The 20,457-nt window shown below is 37.9% G+C and overlaps 1 protein-coding gene across 5 annotated transcripts in view; it reads left to right on the top strand.

Annotated features, from left to right (window-relative positions):
- Nucleotides 1-429: 429 nt before the first annotated feature.
- POC1A (POC1 centriolar protein A) overlaps nt 430-20,457 on the top strand; it is a 30,094-nt gene continuing 10,066 nt past the window's right edge. For 3 of the 5 annotated variants that reach the window (XR_014025676.1, XR_014025677.1, XM_081321708.1), the window contains exons 1-11: nt 2,340-2,422; nt 3,865-3,949; nt 4,363-4,534; nt 5,414-5,593; nt 6,882-6,989; nt 8,787-8,902; nt 10,866-10,999; nt 13,407-13,475; nt 15,278-15,427; nt 18,625-18,684; nt 19,817-19,972. Coding sequence is in view for 2 of the 5 variants with exons in the window: in XM_081321708.1 (XP_081177834.1) it covers nt 2,396-2,422; nt 3,865-3,949; nt 4,363-4,534; nt 5,414-5,593; nt 6,882-6,989; nt 8,787-8,902; nt 10,866-10,999; nt 13,407-13,475; nt 15,278-15,427; nt 18,625-18,684; nt 19,817-19,972 (1,257 nt within the window). In the remaining 3 variants the exon portion in view is untranslated. Of the gene's footprint in view, nt 536-2,339; nt 2,423-3,864; nt 3,950-4,362; nt 4,535-5,413; nt 5,594-6,881; nt 6,990-8,786; nt 8,903-10,865; nt 11,000-13,406; nt 13,476-15,277; nt 15,428-15,526; nt 15,582-18,624; nt 18,685-19,816; nt 19,973-20,457 lie in introns of those variants that run through there. The other 2 variants (XR_014025678.1, XM_081321709.1) reach the window with 2 other exon arrangements.

Genomic DNA, 20,457 nt, shown 5'->3' on the forward strand with positions numbered 1-20,457 from the left:
CCCTCTTCGGATTTACTTTCTGCATAGGCACAGGCCTATCATAAGTTCATTCCAGCGATTAGGCCAGGGGTCTTCAAACTTGGCCCTTTTATGACTTGTGGACTTCAACTCCCAGAATTCCTCAGCCAGCAAAGCTGGCTGAGGAATTCTGGGAGTTGAAGTCCACAAGTCATAAAAGGGCCAAGTTTGAAGACCCCTGGATTAGGCTTTTAGCTGGCATTCTTAAACATTTCAACTTAGTTCCAGGAACTGTCACCGGTTATTTCCCGAGAAATGCCCCCCTTCCTATGCCAGAAACCGAGAGGGAATTAATTTCCCGCTCCCTCCTCAGTTCTGACAATTGAAAGCGCCGCTTCCGAGATGGCCCCTTTTGCGTCGGCGCAGAGTTTTCCACGCTGTCTTCCCCTTTAAGGCAGGAACGCCGTTACTAAGGCGGTCAGAGGAGCGGGTAAACTGAATCCCTCCGGCGGCAACAATCCGGGCGGCCCTTGGTTCCGCTGCGGCTCGTGGGGGTGCGATGGCGTTCCCTTGCCTGGTAAGGGCAAAGCCGAGGGATGCCGAGGCGTTGTGGGAGTTGGCTCCGGGGTGGACGGCTCCACCGCGCAGGCAGCAGCGCAGGGAAAAAGTGGGGCTGGCTTGATATGGGGAGAGCCGGGGGAAAAAAACAAACCGAAGCGAGGCCGGCTCGAGGCAGCAAATCTGCGGGGAGAGCCAGGCCCGCCGATTCTGCGAGAAGCAGAACTCACGCTTGGGCCGGTGACTTGGGCCCCCGCGTTGGGCTGGCTCAGCCCCGCGGCACCGACCCCCAAGCGTGGGTAGCTGCCTCGGCGAGAAAGAGGGGGCGATCCTGAAGCTGCGCCATGTCAATCTAGATCCCAGCAGCGCTGAGTCGCCCTGGAGCAGGGGTAGGCAACCTTGGCTCTTTTATGACTCATGGACTTCAACTCCCAGAATTCCTGAGTCAGCATAGCTGACTCAGGAATTCTGGGAGTTGAAGTCCATGAGTCATAAAAGAGCCGAGGTTGCCTACCCCTGCCCTGGAGTGTTGCGTCTGAAATTCCTCCAAACTAGGGGAGGTTCAGGCTGGGAAGAGGGGAAAAAGTTCTGAGCGGAAAGGTTTTTTTAAAAAAATTCCATTTATATCCCGCCCTTCTCCGAAGACTCAGGGCGGCTTACAAGCTTAGCAGTAGCCTTCATTCTATGTAATATGCCTGCTTATTGGGGCTTTCACACACACCCCCCCCCCCAGCGGCATTATTACAAAGTCAGCTTAATTGCCCCCAACAATCTGGGTCCTCAAAGTTGCCCTTTGCTTTGCCATCTGGAGGACTTAAGTAGTTTAACGGGGCTTGCTGCTAATACCAGAGTAACAAGAGTTGGAAGGCACCATGGAGGTCTTGTATTCCACCCCCTTGTGGAGCCCGACCTGTCCTGTGCCTGGAAGAACGCTCACCCCCTTTTTTATTAGTAACATCTAGATGGATCCAGGGAGCGAAGATTTCATCTTTAACAAATCCCTGTGCTAGATTTGTCTTCCTGTATCCTTATGCGTCTTTTATCAATATTAAAAATGTGGGAAGCCTTCTCCTCTCTCCTCCTACACCCCTGGACGGAGGAATAAGTATCAGGAGGCTACTCAGCTACAATAGTGACCTTTGTCAAAAATGGATGTAGATTATTTGAAACAAATACTTTGGAAAAAATATTTGAATCATAGATTTTCTTTTTTTAATTGAAGTATGATAAACATTATCAAGTAACTAAATTAACATAATTCCAAGATTTATGTAGAAAAAATATACAACAAATGCAAAAAAAATATTAAAATGTAAAAAAGAGGCAGGATGGATACATATACAAATTTACCATATGTGTAAAGTATTACCATATTATAGTCAATTGCTATTGCAATAAACCATAACATCCATCCAAATTTAGTAAAATTGTGATTCCTGCCTGTGATGGCTTGTTATTTTTACTTTGTATTTTTTTTCTAAAGTGGCAATTGAAGGCATCTTGTTAATCCACATCTCAATTGTTATGTTTTCTAGTTTTTTCCAATGTTGGTCAATTAACTCTACCTGAATCATAGATTACCCCTATCAATTTGCTTCATATTTTATTGTAGATTGAATGTCTTGATAATAATTGCTAAGTCTCCTTTGTTTACACAGCTATAAGCTTCAAGAGTCTCTCTTTGATGCTGAACCATTCTCTAAATGTATGATAAATAACAAGGGACTCGGAAACCAAAATATAACTACTTTCTATATGATGACGTTGAAAGAAAAATCTAGAGGGTCCAGTCCAAGCCATGAATAAATAAAATGGAGGTTGCTTAGGAAACCTCAGTTTAGTTGGCAGAAATTTCAGTGACACAGCATGTGTTTCTGGGATGGCTGACAAAATGGAGCTGGGAGTGGTAGGTTTTTATACCTCCTTTGGGCTTTGGGTTTGGAGTTGTTCCTGTTTGAGGTTGTTCCTGTTCCTGGGCTGTGAACTTTGAGCTGAGATTCAATGTGCCCTTTTGGTATTCTAATGTGGGTTAATCCTATTATATCCTAAAGGTCATGTCTTTAGATTTTGGGTGGGGGATGTAGACTTTTAGGGAACTTGTCTTTCTAATCCCATCAGCTCCAAGATTCCTGACCCAGGTCTTTCTGAAAGGGTTATCAAATCTGCATTTCTACAGAGCTGGTTTCTGCTTGGGTCAGGGAGGGAGAAGCTTTTGCCTTTTAAAATTTTATCCCATTATTCCTTTGGGAAATATAATCTGCCTTTTTTAATATTCCTCCAAATATTTTCTTCTGTGTGTTTGTGTGTGTGTGTGTGTGTGCTGACTTCCTATAATGACAAAGTTGTTTTCTGAACAGTTGTACACAGAAGCTATTCATTTTAACTTTGAAGTGCATAATCAGAAATTTATGGGAAGAATTAATCCAGAGGTGTTATTCCTGTTGCTCTCTTAGTAGTATTTGGTCAATGTAAAAGTGCTTCTTGAATTGGCACGTTTAAATATGGTCTCTGACCATACAATTTAGTTTTACAGTAGTAAGAAATGGATTGCTGAATATTATGATTCCAAATATTTTAATTTTAAAAATCCTAAATGTTAAAGAGACTGTTGTCATAGTTGCTAATCACAATGTATCTTTGCCAAAAGTATGGTGTGAAAATGCAATGTCATGATTTCATGTACCTGTATTTCATAAAATATTGCTATTAAAGGTGAGATAAAATTAGCTCAAAACTTGACATAATAAATGTCAAGCCCAGAATTCATTTGACTTGCAGCAACAAAATCTAGCTGGATCTATTATTCTAAGCCAAAAGGTGGTTTCTTTGTTTTTGCTTAATGTAGTATACATTCAGAATTATCATAATGTGCATATTATGCTTTAAGCCAAAGTGAAAAATCTGAACCCAGACATTGTAGTTTGTTCAACAGACTAGTATAATTGGAGAATCGAAATGACCTTCAAAACTAAGAGATATTTGTTATTTTTCCTCTTTTATATTAAAACAATGATTTAAACAGCATTCCTGTCCTGTGTCCTTTCCTAAATAAGTGTTGTCAAGTATTTCATGCTTTGTTCTATAAGCTGTGGGGTAAAATCAAAATTGTCTTCTAAACGTGAATCTGAAGTAGTTAATTTAATTTTCATCACAGTCAGATATACCGGTAGTTAAAACTCAGTGAACATATCAAACTAAGAATACATACCAGTTTAGTTCTTCAGAGTATTTGTTTCTTGGCATTTGTTTCCCCCCCTGCATTTCCTATCACAAGATACATGAATATTCAAGAATATATTTGCATTGTTGTAAGAAAACATTTGTTTCAATATGACATTTCTTATATAGGAAGACCCAACATTGGAGAGGAATTTCAAAGGCCACCGAGATGCAATAACTAGTGTGGATTTCAGTCTAAATAAAAAACAGCTAGGTAAGTTACCCCCTGAGCATCATTTATTTCTTAAAATAAGCATTATTAACATTGTCTCCAGATGTCTAAAATACATATTGTTAAAACATTTATTTCATTTAACTTTAAGGGAGGAGAGCAGTTTGCAGATATTTTAGTCTCAGGCACAAAGTCATGTATTTCAGAGAACTGAAAGGATACTACAGATTATTCTGGTTTCAATAAAGGATAAATTGAGTGTGCTTCCTAGTTGTAAAAATAGCTTTATGTGGAATGACATAGTTGCTTTTCATTCTTCATTTTGTTCTTTGTCTACTTTTAAGAAGAGCCTCCAGAAATATATTAGGAAAATCTGTTGAACGGGTAATTTAATGTAATTGGCCACTCATTTTTTCCACTGATTGTAATATATATATATATATTATTTCATTTAGTAAGTGGCTCTATGGATTCTTGTTTGATGATCTGGAGTATGAAACCTCAGATGAGAGCCTATCGCTTTGTGGGTCATAAAGATGCAGTAATGTGTGTTAATTTTTCACCATCTGGCCACCTGATTGCTTCTGGTTCTAGAGATAAAACAGTTCGTTTGTGGGTTCCAAGTGTGTAAGTATAATGTTAAATTATACTGCGTAGCCTTTTTTCTAGATTCCCATCCTTACTTTAATATAGAAGTATTCATTCATCTCTAATCCATGAAGCATCCTGGGAAGATAGGATGATTTAAAAAAAAGATTTATAGCAGTCATTTTTTCAAATGTATGCTGAACTAAGAATTTTTGTGCATTATTTGCTGTTTGTAACTCTTTGGTAAGAAGATAAATACATTACTTATTGCATGAAAATCCACTGCAGTTTACACTGAGTTGGCAACTTGGTGCCTGTGTTTGGAATAAATAAATAAAATTTACCTAGATGACAAACAATAAATACAGAAAATATTTATTTTTCTGAGATGAAATTATATATGTTCCTGATTGTGATTTTCCTCATTTGATTATAAAGCTTTTCAGTTCTCAGTTTGTTCCTGTTCATATGCCCTTTTTCTTTTTATATTAAAACCCTTAACATGATGTTCTACTTTTCCTTGTCGCTTCACAGTTTTAGTAGGTCACTGTTTTATTACTCCAAGCATTACTTTATTATTTTGCCCAACTATTAAAATAGTCACCTATTCCCGCCTATAAATTGAAATATTTCTTTCTTCTTTCTTTCTTTCTTTCTTTCTTTCTTTCTTTCTTTCTTTCTTTCTTTCTTTCTTTCTTTCTTTCTTTCTTTCTTTCTTTCTTTCTTTCTTTCTCTTTCTTTCTTTCTTTCTTTCTTTCTTTCTTTCTTTCTTTCTTTCTTTCTTGGTTTGCTGTACTGAAATTCAACAAATTTCTGTTAATGTAAATGTGTATATTAAAACAAGTAAAGAAATGTGTACAAGTATTGAATGATTTAGAATTTAATATATTTTTTGTGTGTTCGTTTCCCTAAACTAAGCAAGGGAGAATCGACTGCATTCAAGGCTCATACAGCAACAGTCAGAAGTGTCAACTTTTCTAATGATGGCCAGTTATTGGTTACAGCCTCTGATGACAAAACAATCAAAGTATGGGCTGTCCACAGACAAAAATTCTTATTTTCCCTGAATCAGCACATAAACTGGGTTCGTTGTGCTAAGTAAGTCTTTTTTTAAAAAAATGATTTTGTGATCATGTATAGGGCATCTAACTGTCATGTGACATAAGCTGTGTTCAAGTCTCTCTTGGTAATATTGCATGAGAAGCTATGTGCAGTAGCCTTGCCTTGTTCTTAATTCTCTGCAGCCTCACTCTTGTCTATCCATTGGAGGAAACCCTGGAAGGAGAAAAACTGTGGCTAACTGTCTGTCATTTGGATTTTCCTACTTAGACAAAAAAGATGTGAGGGCAGGACAGGTCAACAGGACACACTCTCATTTTCTCTCTCCAATGCTATTTGTAGAAACAGAAAAAGATTTTGACTAGGGCTTTCACGAACATTATCTGTGAAGTTTGGCAACGTATCTTCATAGTTACCTATGTACTTTAGGAACTGGCCACATTTCATATTTCCAGATCTCCTTTCTGCTCACTTCTGCCTTATTGGAAGGAATAATTACTACTTTAGACTAAATGAGAATAATGTAGAATAAAATCAGTTGTTTTACATGATATAAATGGAAGAGGAGAGAAGGTTTACCTACTCTCTTTTTGAACTGAGGAAAAAAAACTTATATTTTTAGAAGCAATAGCATTTATTCAGTTGTGTGTAATGTAATATGCTTTTTCTGAAGGCCTTTCATAAAGGTTTAACTGAAGCCAAATGCTATACAGACTTTATTTTTGATATGATTTGAACTTCACTGTTAATTTATTTTCTTATGCTTTTTAATACTTAGAATTTTAGATCACACAGGAAAGGAAAAATGGAAGCAGGTTTATAAAAATAAATCTCTGATTGAGAATGCGCATTATTATTTGCTGATATGTTAAGAGCTGTCAAAATATGTAGAAGACCATTGTTCTGGCTATAGAACAGATAAAATAATAGCTTGCCAGAGAGGGAACAGAAAAAAAATGGTTCTCTGATTTAAAAGAAGTGTCTTATTAACTATTAGAGCTGTGCAAACACTACTTTGGGGGGAGACATTGTTTTGGTGACAGTGCTGCTGGACATGCTTTTGGTGCATGCATATGAGTCCTACAATGTGGGAAGGACCTCAAAGTGGCCACAGTGAACTTGGGAGAGGGTCCAGTACCTCATCGTTTTAAGCACTGGGTTTGGATGGGTGCTTTTGTTGCTTGTGAAACATCGCTCTGAATGGTTCAAGAGCCCCTTATAGCCAGGTAACATTTGTACCGTTCTAGTAATTTTCCTCTGAGAATAACTCAGATAGAATTTATATTGGCTATTACTAAATGAGCTTCAACAAATGTCTTTGTTGCAGATTTTCTCCTGATGGAAGATTGATTGTATCATCCAGTGATGACAAAACAGTCAAACTTTGGGATAAAGCAAGCCGAGAATGTATACATTCTTTTTGTGAGCATGGTGGGCAAGTATCAATTATAGTTTGTTGGGGCTTGTCTTATATATTTTTTAAAGCATATAAAGAAATATCTCCTTGAAAAATAGTAGTGCTGTAACATTTAAGTCAGGCAGCATACTAATTCAACAATTAATTAAAATGTTTTAAAAGTGGTGCAGTTTTTATAATGAAATTTATGTACTTTGATAGCTTAACAATCAAAACAATGGTCCAGAAGCATTATTAGTTAGTCTTAAGTTAAATTCTAACTATTTCTGCAATCAGTGGAACTGCTGAGCTTTTCCTTCCACTCATACCTGATGAAAACTCTGGTTTTGCCTACTTCTTTCCTACTACTCAGTGGTATAAAAGGCACTTGGGAAAAAGATAATAAAAGTGACTTGGAAGATGTACATGAAGTACAATTAGTCCAAAAGACCAGTGGGCTAAAATAAGAAAATGACTAGAAAAGCGTCTCAAAGAGTATGGGATAATTTACTGTGATTTATAGAACGTTGAATATAAATCTTTTAACTGGAGTTAGTATTTTTTGAGGAGAAAATTTCACTTAAAATTGATGACAGAAATATTGCTTTATTCCAAGCTGTTCTCAAAGGGCTACATCTAAATTTCAGGTAGTTCAGGCTAGAAACGTTACGCAAATACCGTCGTAGGACCCAATCTGGGTAAGTCACCAGGACGAGAGGTTTAGTCTTCTGAGCTTTTGGACTCATGCTGGAGCCCATCCTCAGGGAACTTGTCTCTAGCAGGATTCTGCTAACACATTTGCTAGAGAGAAGGTCCCTTGAAGTTGAGCTTCAGCACGAGTCCAAAAGCTCGGAAGACAAATCCTCTGAGGTCCTGGTGACTGACCCAGATTGGATCCTGCAACATTATCCTGGGACATGTATATTTGCCTTCATCTGTGAAATGCTATAGTCTTGCACAACCATAGCCATGCAAAAATGCTTACTTATTCTTTATACTTAACTTATTTATAACCTTGCATCATTACACAAGATTCTGTCAAACCCAGCTATGCCCATAATTAAGCATGATCCTTACTTCTGTCCTCAGTCTAAGTTACTAGACTTTATGTATATCATTGATTCGGGGATTCAGTTTGTCCTATTACTCCCGCAGAATGGGAGCTACTTCTAGTTGTTAGAACATTGTGGTTATATAAGACTCAACATTAAAGCTATTGGGGTGACCTGATCATGCGCTTGACTTAATAGTTAACTCTTGCTTTGGATTCTAATGAAAATAAGTAGGATAGGTAGAGAGCATCATGTAACCATGAGACTCTTGCAGTTCTAAATGGGAAGCTGAGCTAAAAATCCCCTTGCATTGGGCTTTATGACGTAAGGAAGCTGCATACCTATGATGCTGATGTAGCTTTACACTGCTACAAGAAGACAACGTCTCCCTGGAATGAGAACTGCTTATACTTCCGTTCAAGAAGATCAGATCAACCAGCGGAGGTTTTTCAAATCTGAAAATGGACAAAGAAAAATTTTATGACCCTTTCTGTAGATTCTCTGCTTCTAAAGACTTAAGAAGTGTGTTCTCTCTCTCTGTGTGTGTCTCTCTGTCTCTGTCTGTCTGTCTGTCTCTCTCTCTCTCTCTCTCTCACACACACACATGAGATAATTCCCTGATTGTTTTACTTAATCAGGAAAATTTAAGAAATATTTAATACTCAACCAGCACTTTTCAAAAATTCTATAGGACGTAGGACAATCATGTAACCTTAAAAACAACATTTGAGCAACTTTTTTCATTTTTGGTTTAGCTCTTTTTCCTCATTTTTAATCGTTACAGGTTTGTCCCTCATGTGGACTTTCATCCCAGCGGTACATCCATTGCTTCAGCTGGCACTGACAACACAGTGAAAGTATGGGATGTTAGGATGAATAGGCTGCTGCAACATTATCAAGGTAAGCAACCTGTGCGCTATTAGATTGGCTGTGCTCACTGCTGTACACCATAATGTGATTTGCTTGAGTTCAGCTTAGTGTTTTCTGTAAACTCGGCCCATTCTAATTCATTCATTAAATTGCAGTTACGGCAGCAACATAACCTGGTGTGTGAACCAGTAACAGAATATTTCTTTGCTAAGCTTATCGTTAGAGTTTCAGAGAACAGTAAGCTCCCAATAATGAAAAAAAGCATGTTTCTTTGATATTTTTCCTAATGAACACTTGAAAGGACTTTATATTTGACTTTGTGAAGAATTTTGTTTTGAAGTTTAAGCAGTAAGCAGACATCATTTTTATATATAAAAGTGTACTTCTTTAAAATAAGACTCCAAATCCTTTCTAATTATGTATGGATAGTACTGTTAATTTTAGGGAGTTAAATATTTGAAAAGTAATAATATTATATCTTTACTGTATATATTTATTTCACAATGAAACATGACTACAGGTAGTTCTCGACTTACAGTTGAGGACTGGAATTTCCCTTGTAAGTCAGTGTGGCCATAAAATGAGGCATCACCTGATCTCACGGACTTAAGATAGCAATCCCAGTTTTCTCTGTTGCAGTCATTAATTGAGAATCATGGGTCATTAAGAGAGTGCCCGCACCAATCCAAGTGATTCCAGGTTTGGCCCCTCGTGGCCCCGAGCCTCAATGAGGTAAGGGACTGCTTCCAACTCCCTCCACCCGTCTATCTCCCTTCTCATCTCCGTCTTTGGGCCACCCTGCAGCCTGCTTTGTGGGGTGGCAAATGGGGCCACCAGTAGCCCCAGAATTGCACAGGTCTGCTGCTGGTTGGCACACTCTGGGAAACCTTAAAAAGCACCAGGAAGTATTTGTTTGCCCAGCTGCCTTCCTCTCCCAGTTCCCTGCACCAACTCTTTGCCTTTTGCGCCCAGTGCCACATTGCCTTTTTGTCTCCTTTTCAGACCCAGCTTCTCTAGCAAACTTTTGCTGCAGTGTTTAAAGCTGTCTCTCTTGGGTCTGCTTATTACACCCTACAGCAAGGCAGCGGGCAGAGTGGCCCAAAGGGCAGATATGGGGGGGAGGGAGCTAAGCCGGTAAGGTGGGTTGGTCTGAGAGTGAGTGACTAGCTAGCCCAAAGTCCCTCAGGTGGCTTTCATGCCTAAAGGAGGCCTAGAGCTCACAGTTTCGTGATGGACTTGGAACATTTGTGAGGTGCAGTGCCATCAGTCTGCCTAAAATTTGCATGGGTTAACTTGTCGCATAAAACTACATGAGCGTTTTCTCTACGTGAGGATGCTGAGAGCTAAGCAAAACGTATGAAAAGTTTATATCACAATAAATCGAGAGCTATTTCCCCCCCCCCCGGGTATTTTCGGTTAGAATGATTCTTTCACTTTTTTCTTGCTTTATTTTATACTTTTAATTTAAGTGAATGCGTGTAATATGAGGTGGTGCAGTGATTCAGCAGTTAAGACCCTGAGCTTTTTGGCTGGAAAAGCTGGCAGTCCAGGCTTGAGACCCATCCTTGCCTCGGCTCCTGCCAACCTAGAAGTTCAAAAGCCTGCAAATGGGAGTATATAAATAGGTATTGCTTTGGTGGGAAGGTAACACTGCTCTATGGCAGGGGTCTGCAACCTTGACAACTTTAAGACTGGTGGACTTCAGCTTCCAGAATTCCTCAGCCAGCATAGCTATGCTGGCTGAGGAATTCTGGAAGCTGAAGTCCACCAATCTTAAAGTTGTCAAGGTTGCAGACCCCTGCTCTGTGGCATCAATGCTAGCCACATGACCACAGAAATATCTTTGGACAGTGCTCATTCAGTGACCTTGAAACGGAAATGAACACCACCCCTATAATCGGCAATGATTAGTGGAGTAAAATCTGCAGAGATTTCTTTATCTTTTTTTTTTAAATGTAACACGCAAGTATTTCTTTTTCTTTTTTTTTTGTAGTTCATAGTGCTTCAGTGAATTGCCTGTCCTTTCACTCCTCTGGAAACTACCTCATTACTGCTTCTAATGATTCAACATTAAAAATATTGGATTTGTTAGAAGGCAGGCTATTATATACCTTACATGGTCACCAGGTAAGGAGAGTTGGTTCAGGAGTAATTGCATTTGTGCATGCAATAAATATGTAAACAATTCTATAGCAGAAGTTGTTATAATAGAAACTTACATATGAATTCATTTACACCTTTTACATATCTGTAGAGGTTCAGTTACATAGATATCATTACAAAAAGGCACAATTTTCAGATGGGACATTTCTGAAACACATGGAGATCACATATTGAACAATCTCAAGGCTCCAATTCTAAAAAAAACTAGGAAATCAGCTGATTTTTAAGGCGTATTTTGGTGTGATTATGTTTGAACTGAAAATTAATTGATTTTAAGCGTTGATTTTTTTAAAAGAAAATATTGTTCCAATATTGTCTTAGAATTTCAGATTTTCCCAAGAACCAAATTTTTTTTAATGACATGTAGCAGTTTGATTAATAGCATACAATTTTCTAAGATCACTCTTTTTTTTACCTCAAGACTCACAGAATATTATATGTTAAAATTCTAATAAAAGCCAGTAGAATAAAATAATAATGCAATTGAAACCCAATAACTATAAATTCAGTTTTGAAAAGAGCAAACCCCATTAAAACTTAGCTAAAACAGGTTAAGTATGTTGGGAAACATGAATATGTAAAAGAATTAATTGCTGGGCATCAAAAAATATAAAAATTGATACCAGGCAAACTTGGGTGAGGGTGGCAGCATTTCATGAAGGGATCATTATGTCATAGAGTGATTTGAGGATTTAAGTCTTTGGTAAAGGAAAAAAAAAGCTTCAGAAAGGCTGAGGTGATGTGTTGTAATATTTTTTCTAGAGTCTACTTCCAAGCTCTTTAGGATTTCATTGGTACAATAATCAGTACTTAGAATTGTGCCCAGAAATGTAATCAGTTTTATAAGTGCTATGCCCACTCCAGTTGATTCTAGTCAATAACTTTGTAGATACGCTTTGTATTAGGTGACGTTGCAGAAGAGTTTTCAAAAGGAGCTGCACGTACAACACATTACAATACGTAGTCACACTGCTGCAGTCAGGAAGCAATCTTTATGAAAGGAAACTTAGAAGTTTAAATAGCAACCAAGTAAAAGGATTTATTGCTTTTTCCAGTAGCACTATTGCACAAAAACAGTTAACTAGGCACAGATGTAGCTAAGTATCTGTGATATTTACATGACACATCACAGATGTTCACGAAGATAAGGCATGACCTTATTTGGTCATATATGTAAGGATCTGTGCCACAGATCTTATTGTGCAGTGGAGGCTCTGATAATGATAGAATGTAATTTTTGAATTTGTAAACTCTGGTATAACCATTGATTTAATGTTGATTAAAGATGTAAGTTTTTATCTATGTACTTGAGTCTAACATTTTTGAGACTGCCTGTTCTCCCAGTTTTCTTACCTGTGTACTTGAAAATATGTCATCTGCTTTATAGTTGACTTGTAAGTTCTCCATGTTGTTAATAGGAATGTGCCAGAAAGACTTGGGGATATATTTTTATATTGTTTATTTTGTGCAGTATAATTTACTAAATGTCATCTTTCTAAATAATGAGCTGTAGCTGGATCTGTTATACTAACAGTAGATAAAAGTAGGATTAAAGATACAAGGATTAATAACTTAAGTATTAATTCTGCAAGTAATATTAGTTGGATTAAGAGCTTGTTAAATTTTTACACTTTGCATGTTTGTACTAAAGACATTGCTTGGCTCAAATATGGTTTATACTATTAACAGTTGATTACTTTCCTGGGACATTTACTCATAGGAAAAGCCCAAGATGTCTTAAATGTACTTTGACGTAATATGTTTCTGTACCGGAATAATTTGCCAGTTTGATTACATAGAGAATATGGCTAAGTTTACATTTCTGTCTTTAATTATAACGGTGCTTACTTTTCCAACCAGAAAGCCTGTTAGGGAGATGGGAGTTTAATTGCTGACATTTACAGCTACACAATTTGATACATTCTGATGGCATCTCAAGTATCTTCATTTATGGAGTACTTTTCCCTTAAAATATAAACAAGGCTTGGAATGAATGCGTAGACCCATTGTCGATACTTGATTGGTACAGAAACTATGCCTCATGACTCATGGATCAGTCATCTATCCTCTACTAGGGAAATTACTGCTGTTCATTGGGATAGTGGATACTGCTGTGTATGACTTAGAAATAAGAGTGATCTAGGAACAATAAGGACTTCTTGGGAAAATCAAGTGCAGTTGAATTGATCAATTTTCATTAAACTGAGTTCATGCCAGATTTTCAAAATGAAGTGATCTCGAGGCAATTTAGAAGAGACAAAACTAAAAAGAATACAATGTAATAGAGAAAATATGCCATCTGCACAAGGCTTTCACGCTGATATTTAGTACTCCCAATCCATACTAAATCGTTGTTCTTTTAACTTTATAGGGACCAGCTACCTGTGTTTGTTTTTCAAGAACAGGAGATTTTTTTGCATCTGGAGGTTTTGATGAGCAGGTACTGTTTTTGTAAATAGCAAGTATACCTTTATGACAGAAATAGCATGTGCTCACAATTACTGTGCAACCTGCTTGATTCCAGGGCAAAAAGGTGCTTTGGAACTCACAAGTGTGTTTATGTAGTGCCCTAATTGCAATTCCTTGACGCAGTTGTGCTGTTTCCTGTGATGGTTGAACCCCAGGAAAAGATGCCTTTGGCTTTGGGAGTTGCAAACAGATGCTGCATGAACACTCCCATACACACCAGTCTAATTGCCCCTTCAGCAAATGTCTTAGACAGTGCATCAGGAAGTAACTAAGCATTTGCTGTTTTGTAACAGATTATACCCGCGGTGACAATTATTTTGTGAATTGGCAAGAAATCCCTCCACTCATCAACCAATGCTTCTGAACGTTTGTGTCCTGCTCTGAAATTAGAAAATGGGCCCATTGATTCAAAAGAGTTGGGAATGCTATGAAGTAGACACATGGAAAGGGCTACCTTGTCTTTAACCATTGATGGTTTAGAAGTGTCAGTGTTAAAAGCTCCTCATTTTATTAATAGTTCTGGGCTTTCTTGGGAAGAAGGTTCACATACGATGAAATGAATGTTTTATTAGCTTAAAAAATAACATCATCATCAACAACAACGTTTAGTATTTTCTCTCCGCTCTTTTGTGGATCAGTGATGTGAAGTTATTGTGAATATGAATAACCTGTAAACTCCAGGTTCTATTCTGAAAGAATTTGGAATGGGACAAAGAAATGGAAATGAAATAAAATAATTTATTGTGTTTTCTTACATTTTGTATATTAAGTATAGTATATTTGCTTTGTGTGTCTTTAAAATATTTACATGCTTCATGTGGCAGATATAAAAATGAGTTAAATCTGCATGTTTTGTTCCATTATTTTTGAAACCTCATAAATAAAACTTATTTAATCATATTAGGAGAGAGAAAACTGAAGTTGCTGACAGTGGTGGCTCCTTGAAGTAGTACGTCAGGCCTGTAGGATCCATCATTTTGGTGCCGTGCCTGGCCTTCTACTCTGAATCTCATGTCTATCAGTTTATTCTTAAGTCCTTAACTCTCAGAAATAATTTCTTACCGTAGCACAGAAAATGTAAAGTGAACTATTTCTGTCTTTATGATGGAAGCATTCGATTCCCATTATTTCTTATGAATGTTCATTATTTTAGGGCATCGCCCAAAACAAAATTAATCTCTGAATACTTCTGTGAGTTATTTTTACATAGAAAAAACAGAAATCCCAAACAGCCAGTATTTGGAGGTATTCGCTTTCTAATTCTAGTGGCTTGGGGCTTTGCAAACCCTGCAGTTTTTCCTGTGAGAAGAGTTGCCGGATGAGCAGTAGTCTGCGTTTACAGATATTCTCAAAGAAATCACTTGTCTTGTATGGGGAAAGCACAGATAATTCTAGGAGCACTTGGAACATAATGTTATGTTTGTTAAAAAGTAAGCACTCTTAACAAGTGGGGAGTAGCTGGGACTAAGAATGAGACAGGAAAGTACTCTGAGATAAAAACAACAACAATTACACGTATATAGTGGTTTTTAATATAATATGGATCCGAGATCTTGATCTTGCTGTTAAATTCATGTAGGATTTCAGACTGAATTCATTGTGATAATCTTTTAAATCCATTTCTGTAAAAACCTGAATTACATAATATTTAAAATGAGCAAGAAGTCTACAAATTAGTTCACTTGCTTCACCGGGGGAGCTGTTCCTATAATCCTGAGTCTGATTACAGTATTTAAACATTTTTACAGATTTCTGTAATTTTTACTTTTCTAGGTAATGGTTTGGAAGACCAACTTTGCTGCTGCTGATTATGGTGATGCAACACAAGCCCAGAAATATACTATGAATGCAAATGGTGGTGATTATGGTAATAATCTGAAAACACAGGACTCTATTATGCATATGAATGGCTGTAAAAGTATGGTAAGTTGATGGAATTGTTGTTCTAGGTTTTTTTTTTGTTCTGGTTTGAAACAACAGTATGTCCTGCGTTCTTAGATTTTTTCTTCTTCTTCTGTTCAGTGGTGTGCAACTCTTAGAAACCTCCTGAACAAGTCCCTACAGATCTCTTGGCAAGGTATTTCAGAAGTGGTTTGCCATTGGCTCCTTCCTAGGGCTGAGACAAAGTGACTGGCCCAAGATCACCCAGCTGGCCTCCTGCTCTTTTCGTTTCTAGCCTGATGTTTTCACCACTACGCCGAACTTAGATAATAAGACGACGCTACTTATTTAATACGGTGCAGGCAGCGCTCGACGTATGGCCATAACTGAGCCCAACATTTCTGTGGCTAAGTGAGACGCTTGTTAAATGAGTCATGCCCCATTTTATGACCTTTCTTGCCACAGTGGTGAAGTGAATCACCGTAGTTGTGAAGTTGGTCACATGGTTGCTAAGTGAATCTGCCTTCCCCATTGACTTTGCTTGTCAGAAGGTGGCAAAAGGGGATCGCGTGATTCTGCAACAGTCATCAGTATGAACTCGTTGCCAAGAATCCAGATTTTGATCACGTGTCCGTGGGGGATGCCGCAAGGGTTGTAAGTGTGGAAAACAGTCAGAAGTCACTTTTTCCAGTGCCTTTGTAACCGTTCACTAAATGAATGGTTGTAAGTCGACTACCTGTAATACAACCCGAAGGTGGGCTGGCCTGAGAAAATGAGATTGCCTTTTTTTTGTTGTTGTTCCTTAGCAGGCTCTTTGGTTGAAGAGCAATTGAAGTCACAGTCTCCCAATCTTGAATTAACATCAAAACCAGGACTTTACATTGGCTCTCATCTTGTTTGCTTTTCCCCCTATATTTGCTGATAACTGTCAGTTGTGATGATAATTAATCCTCAGAAAGATCAAGAGATTTTGGAATGGAAGAGGATTGATTTTGATAACTGAAAGTTTTTAACTGCTGTAGAGCTTTAGAAATTTTACCTGAGTTAAAATAGATGGCTGCTGTTATTACAAGGAAAAGACTAAAAGTAGCAGAAAGAAACTCAAGTGTTAATGGATAGAACTGAAAAAACATGTTTAATAATTGGGCTTTCTAATTGCTGTGCATGCTGATTTTTCTTAGTCTGATGCACTCTGCCCTTTTGAACCATGAAACCATATTACAGTGATCTAATTCTTACTTCTGTCCGAAAGAAATGCCAACATAAAATAGTTATAGTGCTCTGTATTTTCAGCTTTTTTTGTTGTTGTTAAACTTATCCCTTACTTAGCATTACTCACATGCTTATTTGTCACTGATAATTATCATTAGTTTACAGATAGATTTAAAAGAACAACAGTGCAGTGGATAAAAAATAAAAATAATTGATAGCTCAGGTTAATAATTTTAAGATGTGAAATTATATGAAACATTCAAAGGGAAAGAGTAACGTGCAGCATTTGGATCTGAATTAACCAAAGATGCTTTGGCTCCATTCTTTATTTACCTATCAGCTTTCTACAAGAGAGAAAAGTTGCACCTACTAGGTCTTAATTATCAGATTGTATAGACCTTGTAAATTATAGTGAAGATAATATGTGAAATATTTTGGTATTGGATAAAAAGAGTCACCTTTTGGTGAGATAGGTGGCAAAAAAATGTAATAAATAACTAAATAAAACCATTAGAAATTGTTTTTCAAGATTATTGTTGAATTTATGCTTCTGTAAAGAACACTTAGGGACGCGGTGGCTCAGTGGGTTAGGACGCTGAGCTTGTCGATCGGAAGGTCGGCAGTTTGGCGGGTCGAATCCCGAGTGCCGCGTAGCAGAGTGAGCGCCTGTTACTCGTCCCAGCTTCTGCCCACCTAGCAGTTCGAAAGCATGTAAAAATGCAAGTAGAAAAATAGGGACCACTACGGTGGGAAGGTAACAGCGTTCCGTGTGCCTTTGGCGTCTAGTCATGCCGGCCACATGACCACGGAGATGTCCTCGGACAAGCGCTGGCTCTTCGGCTATGAAACGGAGATGAGCACCGGCCCCTAGAGTCGGAAACGACTAGCACACATGTGCGGGGGAACCTTTACCTTTACCTTTAAAGAACACTTCTTCTCCAATCCTCAATGCATGGATGTTTTTAACATTATTTGTAGATAGATTGTTTTGTCTAGTTTGGCTAACTTAATAAGAATAATCGGTGATGGACATATAATAAAATTTTCAAATAAAGACTGCTTTTTTTTCTCCTTTCTATCCCACAACTGTTTCAATTCCAATATTTTCGTAGAGATTATAAACAATTAGATAATAAAGATTCTTAGTGGCTGATGACTGAATTAACTCATTTCTCTATCTTTCCATTTAATAATTTTCTGGCTTTGATTCCATCTCCTATTAGTATTAAACATTCCATTGTGCTGAATAAATTTTGAACTGGAACAATGAACTAAAATAAGTGTCAGCTCTTCACCAGTATAATTACAGTTTCCCTTCAAAATAGTTGCTATGTAGATTTTTTTATATTGACTGTGAAGCTCAAAAACTGCATCTGGAAAATAATTTATTGCCAAATGGCCACTTCGTTGTGCAAGTATGAACATTTTCTTGATTGCGGATCCAAAGGCATCAGTTTCTTTCACACTGAAATGATAAAATTTGAAGTATATAAAGTTGGAGAGGCTTTGGTCTGAAGAAAACCAGAGGAGATAACGGGAGTCCAGCATGGGTTATTTAAAATCAGGACTCTTGCTAAAACAAACAAATAATAGCTTATCAAGATGGCTGCACTGTAAACAGAGGAAAAGGCCAGTCAGGACTTAAATGGCTGTCCATCTCATCAAAGTGACTCTGGGTGGCTAATAACAAAGCCAACAAGAAGACAAAATAAATAGCAGACTCCCAGACACCCACAGTATAGCCATTTAATTTTGACACTTTGACCCCCATGCTTGGGAACACAGTGATGTCTTCAGGGTCTTGGAAAAGCCCATTAGGGTCAAAGCCAGTCTGACCTGGGGGATGGGAGATGATGTTCTACCAGGCAGGTCTGACAGATGATATTCTTTAATTGATGGGACATTGTTAAAGAAAAGGATGGTACAGGACTTGAGATTTGGGGAAAGCAGACTGAATATCTGGAAGCTTACAGTGAAATTGCAAGCATGTAGAATAACACAGATTCTTCTCAAATGTTTGATTGTAGAAACCAATGGACACTGGCTACAGCGAGCAACAAAAAGCTGAAATTTACAGACAGGAAAAGGTAAGCAAATTGAATGTATAGTTATCAGGAGGCCATTGTTTGTTTATAATAAGTTTTTAAAATATTTCATAAAATTAAAAATATTTACAGTACAATATTGTAATAGGGAAAGGATCTTCTTTTATTATATGAGAGCCACATACACTCTTTGGACTCCCAAACATGGTCAGGGCCAGGACAAAACTAAATTTAATTTAGCTTAATATTGCACACGCACACACTGTCTTTTTTCATTATTTTCCCTCGGGATATGCCCAAAATGAAAAATAAACCCATTTATCTACTGGATGTCCTGTCCCACCAAGGATGGAGATACATAGCTGGGTATCATGAGAATATGGATGAAAGCTCACCCCCCCCAACTGATAGACATATTTCTCATATTTGTATATCCTCAGTTAATGACTACTCATTCAGTGAAACTTAGAATGGTGCTGAATGAGTGGTACTTAAGACTGGTCCTTGAAATTCAAGCTAAGCCAGCATCCCACATCATGTGCTTGGCAATTAGCTTGCACTTATTACAGTTGCAGCATCCCACAGTCATGTGATTGCAATTTGCAACCTTCCCTGCTAGTTTTCCATAAGCAAATCAGTGAGGAAGCTAGAGGGAAGGTTTCAAGTTACCCCAGTAAGTTGCTCCTGCTCCCCCATCTGATTGCACTTGTGCCTGGTTGCAGCAGCCACTTGCATGGTCTTCCCACCTTTGGGGCACCCACAACATACTCATACCACAGCAGTCACTTACCTGCCTGCCAGCTTGCAAGTTTTATGGGACTTGCAATTTTCTGCCATTGACTTTGCTCCAGGTTTTTCTTTTGCTGTTTCAATTCCTGGAGGTCCCAAACATGAATTGCAGATAATAGCTGCCACCATGTTCCTCCAGCAACAAGAAGCAGCAACATAGCTGCTTACTGAAAGAGAAGATCTGTAGCAAAAACAGCTTCTTCCTTCAAATCATTGTTTCCCAACCATGGGGGGTTGAAGGCAACATTGGCAAAACATTGGTTTAGGTGACTGTTCTTCTGTGCTCTAAGCTTCTCTGCACAAGTTTGTGCCAATTTAAATGCATATGACACGAGAGTGACTAGTGTTTGGTTTCATTACCTTCATTGTGTCTCTCGTCCTCCAGCAACTAGGGATGGATTGTGGAGATTTTCCAGTTAGACAAAAAACTCAAGAAGCTGGAACAGCAGAATTAATCCAAAGACAGCAAGTACAAACTGATGAGATTGGCCTGACCAGTACTCTCCAGCACATCGTGGGACAGTTGGATGTTCTCACTCAGGTAGAGAAGACTTTGGCATTTTGATGAAATGTCATAATATTATAAATAGTTTTATAACAATGGAATCTTTTATAACAATGGAACCGTGCTGTGATGGAAGAATCAGTGTGAGAAATAATGATGAAGAAACTTCTGGGTAACTCCATATGAAAATTAAGTCATAAACAGAAAATGTTTTTATACTTGCCTTGCAATGTGGAATGGATTAGTGATGGAAGAAGGCAAAGCAGAATTTGCTGATTCACAGCATAATTCATTTCATAGTCTGTAAATTGCTAATGTTTGGAATTAGCTTGTGCACATAATCTATAGCTGGCAACTTCCTGCCCTGTATGCTATTTGCCACTAGATGAGACAGGTGGCACACATATCTAATAAATAAGTGCTCATAGCAAAATGCTTGACATTTTAACTTTCATTTGTATTTCATTCTTTTTCAAGGAGGCATATAGGTCATTCTTTTATCCAGTTTTTCCCCAAAACAG

The sequence above is a fragment of the Vipera berus genome (assembly GCF_964194415.1).
Source record: "Vipera berus genome assembly, chromosome: 2".
Taxonomy (NCBI): domain Eukaryota; kingdom Metazoa; phylum Chordata; class Lepidosauria; order Squamata; family Viperidae; genus Vipera; species Vipera berus.